Raw genomic sequence first — 8,212 nt, 5'->3', positions numbered from 1 at the left:
AGCGCCGGGCTTCGCGACCCCGAGCGCTCACCCTCGGCGGCTTCGAGCCCCCCACCTCCGGCTCCCCCCGGGGAAGGGAGGAGGCTAGGTGGGCGAGGAAGAGGAAGGGGCGGGCGGTGCGAGCCCTCTGCCCGCTCCCCTCCGGCCGCTCCAGGCCCAGCGCTCGCCTCCCTTCCCCTCTGGCCTCGGGAGCTGCCCCGCCCCCGGCCTGGCCGGCTCTGGTCGGTGGCACCCCCTCGACCCCCGGCTGGCTGTGATCGCGGGGGGCCTAGAGGTGCATGGCCCAGCCCCGGCTCCCGACACCGGGGGGTCAGGAAACTGAGCGGAAAGTGGGGAACGAGGCAGCCATTTGCAACCGGAGAGGAAAGTAGTGCAGCGCGGCGCCGCTCCGCCTCCCCCCCTCCGCCTCCTGTTCGGCCGGTAGGGTGGTTCCTGCGAAGGGGCTATTTCCTGGCCCGAGATCCGGGCAGCGGTCGTGGAGATTCGTGAAGCCTCCGGCGCGAGATCCAGGGGGGCCTTTTGCCCGGGGAACCCCACTCAAGAAGGGGAGAAAGGAGAAGATGCGGCCCTATTTTGTGTTGGAGCGGAGCGGCGGAGGGATACTGCCCTCTCGGAGGAAAGGCTGTGACTCTGCAGTTCTACGCACACGCTGCGGGATCCTTCCGCCGCGGGTTAACCCCGACAGCGCCGGGCAGGTCGCTGTGCAGACACGTGGGAATGAAGCCCCCCTCCTCCTCACCCCGGCCCTGGAACTGCCTCCTTTACTGCCCGGGCCGTGAAAGTAGGACTCCGGCCACTTTCTAATTCCGTCCCCTTGCAGTCATTGGTCTCTGAAACTCCAGCTGCCCCCTTGCTTTGGCCAGGGGCAATCTTTCCCGGGAGGGGGATGGAAGAAGAGCCAGGAGATTGGCCGCTGCTCTGCATCCTGGGAACTGGAGTCCGCAAATGGAGAAAGTGAGGCACGGCGCCTGGCGCTGCAAAGGGTGGATTCTTGCCACGTTCGGGGACCCGAAGGATACCGGCGAGTCCTTAGTCGTTCCTTCTGGCTTCCAGACCCCCTCGTGAGGAAGAACTGTCGGTGCCCACACAATCACCACACACACCTTCCCATCAAAACATAAATGTAGAGCCTCCCGTCCTTTTCAGGGTCCCCCACCCCCACCCCAACCCCAGTCTTTCCGGATCTTCAGGACCTCTGCCCCTTTTTTAGTAAACTGAGGTAGCCTCGCCGCTACCTGGCCGGAATATTGTTACTCTGGACAAGATCCCGAAACACACTCCTTGCAGACAACCCTCCCCCATAAGTCTGGATGAGAGGAAGGGATTGGAATGCCTTTTCTGCAATCGCTGGTACACATGTGGTAGACAGGAGGAGACAAATTAACTATGTGCTAGATACTTTTTATATTCTCACTCCCATTATGAATTACGTGGAATTATATCCATATTAGATGAAGCAATTGAGGCTAAAATAGGTAAAAATTACCTACAGAACTACATCTACTGAGAGCCGTGATTCAAACCAAAGGCCATGTTTTTCCTAGGGTTAAAAAATATACATACATTCAAAAAAGAAAACATGGAGAAAGAGGCCGGTCCAGAGCTAGTTTTGTGGGAAAGGGTTTACAGCACTAATATGGCTTTCTGCAATGAGGAAAATAAATGCATTATATCTACACTGTCTACTTGGTAGCCATTAGCCACATGTAGCCATGGCGCATTTTGAAATGTAGGTATTACAACTGAGGAAATAACTTTTTATTTTAACTAAACTAAACTTAAATAGCCACATATGACTTGTTTCTTCCACATTGGACAGTGCAGGAGGCTTTAATCCATTCTGGTCAGGGTCATAGGAGGGATCTGGACTAGGCATGTCCTTTGCTGGTCACAGACTTGCATCACGTTCTCTGCACTAACTACTTAGGTCTGTCTGAGCAAAAAACTCCAGCAGTGACCCCACGCCTGTTTCAGTTATAGAATAAATTAACCAAGAGACAGTTGAAAATGGAAGGCCCCTCCCTACTCTGCACCCAGAGGCAGGGAGAGGCAGACCCTCACCAGAAAGACCTCCAGTAATAACACAGATAATCACCATTTCTTAAAAGCTTATTACATACGAGGAACTGTGCTATATTACCTCGTTTAATTTTCACTTCAACCCTATGAAGCACATCTAGCCACACTTTAGAAATGAGAAACTGAGGCTCAGAGAGGTTAAATGACTGCCCAAGGCCACATAGCTAAGAGGAGGAGCTATTAAGCAGCCATTAACTACCATTCTTTACTGTCCCCAGGCCTTGAGATTACTTGATAAACTAGAAAACTTCAAATATTTGTAAGTCTACCCCCAGACCTCATGAAAATGGCAATGGAAAAGCAGGCCCTGTAATGAGTATCCCAGGTCAGATGTGCAAAAGGACTTAATTTTAATATAAGGAGAGAGGGTGTTGGCCACCCTGAAGTATGTTTGGAGTATGTTTCTTCCAACAGCCCTCATTTCTTTTTAGACTCTGGATCAGAAAAGCAAAAGCAGCTGTCAGAACTTCTGAAAATCAACATGACAAACCATATCCCCAATTGTAAGTCTGAAACAAGCATTGACAAAGTCACAGCCCCAACTCACACCTAGATTTTATCTATTCTTCCCAAGTAAGTACATTGACAGGGTACGTCAGGCTGCCCTAGATGGCAACTGTACCATCCCTGTGAAGATATGATACCATTCAGATAATCCTTACAAGTCCTTGCAAGAGATATTAGACCAGTTAGGCTCTCATACTATTATGGACAGGAGGGGAGGTGGTGTCAAGAAAAGTACAAGCCGGGTGCAGTAGCTCACACTTGTAATCCCAACACTTTGGGAGGCAGAGGTGAGGATTTCCTGAGCCCACGGGTTTGAGACCAGCCTGGGCAACTTGACGAGACTTTGTCTCTACAATAGATCAAAAAATTAGTCAGGTGTGATGGTGCACACCTGTAGTTCCCATTCCTTGGAAGACTAAGGCAGAAGGATCACCTGAGTCCAGCAGGTCAAGGATGCGGTGGCCATGAGCCTGCCGCTGCATTCCAGCCTGGGCAACAGAGTGATACTCCTACTCCAAAAAAAAAACGTACAGGCAAACAGGACCAAACCTTTCTAGCCAAAATGCCAATCCTACTGAGGTGTTAGGTCAATACGTGGGGGGCAGGGCGATTGATACACACCGGGAAAATTCTTTCTTACTTTACGCTTCAACTCTCTTGGCAAGTCGAAATCTTCACGGCACTTCAGTGTCTCCCTCTACATTCCTTCTCAATTCATACATCATTAGGAATGAGGGGCTTCCTTCCTCCTCCCCTTTGAGTCTCTACAAATGCCAAGGGCCCCAGGAAGATAGCTAGGTCAGCATGTTGCAGCTGGCCACTAGAGGGTGGTGTTTCTGTGGCTAAGGGGCTCTTCAGAGGCTACAGACTTGGATGGGAGTGGCAGCCAACTGGACTCAGCATAGGGGGAACCCATCAGAATAGAGGATAGGAAAGGCAAGTAATAAACCTTAGGATCATGGCCCTTAAGAAGTGAGGAGCAAGAAGTAGAAACAAGGTAGGAAAAATTCCCCACCAAAGACCACAGCCATCACTCCTTGGAAAAGGAGATACTGGCCCTGAGTTCGCTCTCCACAGATACAGAGAAGTCAACAACAGATTTCTCAGTTTATTTGCATATTTACATTGTCACTCCAGGGAGCCAGCTCTACTTCAGGAGACCCCAGCTCCCTTTGCCCAGCCAACACCCAAAACCTACACAGGTACATGGGTCCTGTAAAAACAATGCCCAGAATTCATGTCCCAACCTCACAGCATAACTCATTCATCTGAAACAGAGGACTAGAGGCCAGTGCCCATGAAACAACTTGCCCCTTTGTAAACATTGACAACCAGGCCACTGGAACCTGGGGAAAGAGTGCAAACATGAGGATACAACACTGCGTACCCAGAGGGCCAGGGACACAGCTGGCAACCATACCCGTGAAGTCCTGAGGGCCTGCTCCCCACTGGAGCCTGGCAAGTACCAGGGGCAGAAACAAGGCAGGTACCCAATGTCCAAGGGCTCACATGAGATGGCAGCGATGCTCTTGCCCATAGGAATTCTCCACACGGGCAATCTCATGGATGACTTTGATGAAGATGCCTTGAGTCAACTACAAGGAGTTCAGGGCAAAAGTCAGTACAGTGCCAATGTCAATCAGCTCTGAGGTGAACACCCTACTCCCCACCAAGCCCACCACCAAGCAGTGCTATAAGAAAAACACTGCTACCCCCACCACCCTCCTAATCTTTAGGCTTGGCACCTGATTCTCTCGAGCAGAAGACTCCATAAACGTTGCACCCCAGGATTCTGCCAGCTTCTTTCCTTCGACTGCCTGTACTTCTCTGGAATCAAATTTGGGACATAAAGATGGAGAACAGAAATGTCTCCCAAAATCTTTAGAAACAAGGTTTCCTCTGATCCATCCCACTTCCCTAAAAATTGAGAGGAGAGTTGAGGAAAGAGAAAAAATATAGGTATACAAAGGAATAATGGATAAATCTAGGACTGAGGCTTGAAATATGAAATTGTGGCTTTTGAGATAGAAGCGTATCTTGTTTTAAGCCTCAAGTTAGAGACAGAGGCAAAATGACTTGTTTGAGTCAGTGGTATAACCAGGTCGAGAGCCCGACTGATTTCTAGTCAAGCTCACTTTCCTTCGCCCTATGTGGCAGAGATTTACATACCTGTTTGGAGAAAGGTCTGCCTTGTTCCCCACTAGCACCACTGGCAGCCTGTGAGGAAACAGTAGTTACTGCAGGATCCCCTCTCATTCCCTCACGTTCCCCAACTCCTACGCTCAAGGCTGGACAACTCCTCATCAGCCTGGACAGGATCTACATCCCAGCCTCTTCTCTAACTTGAACATTTCTCCCTTCTGCTCTCTCCCACTCCCTTGTGCCCAGGCCAACTTACCGGGTTTTCCCATGGCCTTCATATAGCTTTTGGTATAGACTTTCAATGACTCGGAAGCTTTAAACGTAAGAAATGGAGTTATAACCTTAGTTCTGGGACAGTCCTTAGGCCCTCCCAGGTCCCCCCACTCACAACCTTGGTCACTTACCTATGCAGAGAGGTGACAGAATACACAAGCACATACCCATGGACCCCAATGAAGAATGAATAGGGCAGAATGCTGTACTCATCCTGACAAGAGATAGAAACATCAATATCTAGATTCAAACCACTCAGATGGTAAAGGTTGGTGGGAAAACATCCAGGTAACCCTCCCTGGGCCACTCCCTAATACAATCACTTCTATTCAACAAGTATTTATGAAGCAGCTCCAATGAGCCCTGCACACTGTTAGCAGCTAGAATGTTTTGAATGCTACTTTACAGATGAGCCACAGAGACTACCAGGCTTCATTTCCTAGGGCTGCACTGCCACATTTGGATACCCTACCCCAACTGGTACCTGCCCTGCTGTGTCCACCAGGTGTAGGTGAAACTCATCTTTGCCAAGAGTCACTATCTTGCTGTAAGCTGAAAAGGAAAGAAAACTTGACTGTGAGGTGCCTTGTAAGGCCAGTAATGTGTGCCCCCTTACTTTTATTTTTTTAATTTTTAATTTTTTAGAGACAGGGTCTCACTTTGTTGCCCAGGCTGGAATGCAGTGGTGTGATCATAGAGCACTATAGCCTCAAATTTCTGGGTTCAACCAATCCTCTTGCCTCAACCTTCCAAGTAGCTGGAACTACAGATGCACCTGGCTGCCCACTTGCCTTTTTTTTTTATTTTTTTGCAACATTTTCTAAAAGTGAATTCTTTTTTTTAAGTTGATGCATAATACACAAAGTTTCCAAGTACATATGATAATTTAATACATTCATATAATTTGTAAAGATCAAATCAGTGTACTTGGAATATCCACTACCTTAAATATTTGTCTTTTCTTTGTTAGAATCATTCGAGTTCTTCTCTTTTAGCTATCTTGAAATGCACAATAGATAATTATAAACCATAATCTCCCTACTGAGCTAACACTAGGTCTTATTCTTCTATCAAATGGTATATCTGTCCCCATTCATCAACTTCTCTTCATTCCCCCCTCCTCCCTTATATGCTTAACCGTGGGGATGGCACAGATAGACCAGCTCCAGGGAGTTCTCCAGGTAACTGGAGAGACATACTAAGGTTCATAATTGTTTGCATCTACACTCTCCTGGACTCCGTATCAGAACTTCCCCCCCTAGCTACTTATAAAACATAAACAGGATTACTAGAGGAGAAATTAGATCTAATGTCTAAGTAAATCAGTCCCTCAGCTCTAGGGAAATACAAATTATGGAATTGGATGGGGCACCCAGGCCCTCTGGATCACATCCCAACTCAGTAGGAGATAATTCTACTCACTATTCTCCACTGTAGGATCATAGCCTTCCAAGAACTCGCCTTCCACAAACTGATGTGCCAAAGATGTCTTCCCTGTGGGGAGCAGTGGTAGTTGTATCCAAATCATTCATCCACATTCACATCCTCTGTCCTTTTGGATTGTGGCCCAGGACCAAAGGGTACCCCAAATTAGCACCCCAGTCTGTGAGTGCCTCAAGTAGTGCCTTCCCTTAGCCTATCCTCTCCCTCTTTTCGCCCACGGTCTCCGCACTTTGGCTACCGGATGCATTCAGAAGCGCCGCAGGAAGCCTTTCCCGCCGCCTTTCCCCACCCTAGCCGATCCCCAGGAAGACCCAGGATTCCCTAGAATCAAGTCCGCCCCACCCCAGGACACCGGCGACTATCTGCCCACGCACACTGCGCCCCCACCTTCAAATCCTGACCCCACCCCTACCCTCAAAGGAACGCTTGGAGACCATTCTGAGATTCCCGGAGCCAACTTTACATTAACCCTTAAGTGGTCCCGCTTCCTGAAGCCCTTCTCACACCACCACCTTTGCTGCAGCCCTCCACATCACCAGCCTTTTCTTCTTTCACCCTTCTGATCCTCGCTCTACAACCCCCTTCTTACTGTGGCACCATTCCTCCCTGGGTCGCGTTCCCGTGGCAGCGCGCCTCTTCTGGCCACAAAGCCGCTGTGCGAAAGAGCTCACCTACAGAACGGTATCCGAGGATGACCACCTTCCTGTAGCGGACCAGCGGCATGGCAGGAGCCCGCCCCAGTGCCTGCAAAACTGCGGGCTGAGAGAGCCCGAACAAGTGCAGGTCAGCGTGCAAGCAGGCGCGGCAACCGGTGCAGGAAAGTCGCTCACCCTGAAGCTGCCAGGGCAAGCTAGAGGGAAACCAAAACAAGCGCCGCGCCCGGAGCTGGCCACGTGATCACAACACAGCACGTCTAACGCGAGGGAGCCGGGCGCCGGGGGAACTACAGTGCCGCGCCGCTCTGGGCTCCGCCCCCCAGGCCGCTCGTCATTGGTCCTTTAGAATGAATTAGGGCGGGGCCGCCAGCGGGAGGGAAGGGAGGGCCTCACGTGGAGCAGAAGAACAGGAAGCTGCGCGTGCGCAAATTCGAGCCGGTTCATTCATAAAGAAACAGAAAGGAACCCGGGTCCTAGAGGTGTTTGCGCATTTGCTGCCTAGCTGAAGGGGCTGCGAAGAATCGTGGAGGGAAAATACCCCGTATGGTTTCTGGTCAAAAAATTCTAGGCCTAATTTTGCAAGGTCTCTGGAGCCCTTGGATAGGAAAAGAAAAGGCCAAAATTTCAATATATTTCCTCTGCTTCTCCGGGCTTCAGCCCCAGACCTTTTTAACAGTCTTTCAGTATCTAACTTCGGAACTGCAATTCTAGTTCTTGCAAAAATTGCTAGAATCTGTGTCTGAGGTTTCGTCGTCATCATCATTAATGCACTCATTTTTTTCAACAAATATTTATTGAGGCTGCGCGCAGTGGCACATGCTTGTAATCCCAGCACTCTGGGAGGCCAAGACGGGAGGATTGCTTGAGGACAGGAGTTTGAAACCAGCCTGACCAACAAACTGAAACCTCACCTTTACAAAGAATCAAAAGAGCCAGGCTCGGTGGCTCAGCCTGTAATCCCAGCGCTTTGGGAACCTGAGGTGAATGGACTGCCTGAGCCCGTGGGCTTGAGACCCACCTGGGCAACTTGGCGAGACCTCATCTCTACAATAAAATCAAAAAAATTAGCCGGGCGTGGTAACGCACGCCTGTAGTTCCAGCTACTTGGAAGG

At 49.9% G+C, this 8,212-nt stretch overlaps 1 protein-coding gene across 1 annotated transcript; it reads right to left on the bottom strand.

Moving 5' to 3' along the window:
* Positions 1 to 3,674: 3,674 nt before the first annotated feature.
* On the bottom strand, positions 3,675 to 7,404 carry RHEBL1 (Ras homolog enriched in brain like 1). Its single transcript, XM_008070880.1, has 8 exons — positions 7,116 to 7,404; positions 6,424 to 6,495; positions 5,486 to 5,553; positions 5,133 to 5,215; positions 4,985 to 5,041; positions 4,756 to 4,803; positions 4,332 to 4,413; positions 3,675 to 4,181 (listed from the first exon to the last, which is right to left on the bottom strand). Exons 1-8 carry the CDS (start codon positions 7,165 to 7,167, stop codon positions 4,092 to 4,094), a joined length of 552 nt encoding a protein of 183 aa, XP_008069071.1. The 5' UTR covers positions 7,168 to 7,404; the 3' UTR covers positions 3,675 to 4,091.
* Between the last annotated feature and the right edge of the window lie 808 nt (positions 7,405 to 8,212).

The sequence above is a fragment of the Carlito syrichta genome, unplaced genomic scaffold (genome assembly GCF_000164805.1).
Source record: "Carlito syrichta isolate Samal-C Ts95f unplaced genomic scaffold, Tarsius_syrichta-2.0.1 Scaffold314050, whole genome shotgun sequence".
Taxonomy (NCBI): domain Eukaryota; kingdom Metazoa; phylum Chordata; class Mammalia; order Primates; family Tarsiidae; genus Carlito; species Carlito syrichta.
This window is presented reverse-complemented; position numbering and strand designations above follow the sequence as displayed.

Excerpts from the sequence above, each read along its gene's own strand:
- RHEBL1 (XM_008070880.1), bottom strand. The coding sequence starts at position 7,167 with ATGCCGCTGGTCCGCTACAGGAAGGTGGTCATCCTCGGATACCGTTCT. Across the intron at positions 5,554-6,423 it reads TGATCCTACAGTGGAGAATA|CTTACAGCAAGATAGTGACT; the intron begins GTGAGTAGAATT and ends TTTCCTTTTCAG. Across the intron at positions 5,216-5,485 it reads TGGTGGACACAGCAGGGCAG|GATGAGTACAGCATTCTGCC; the intron begins GTACCAGTTGGG and ends ATCTCTTGTCAG.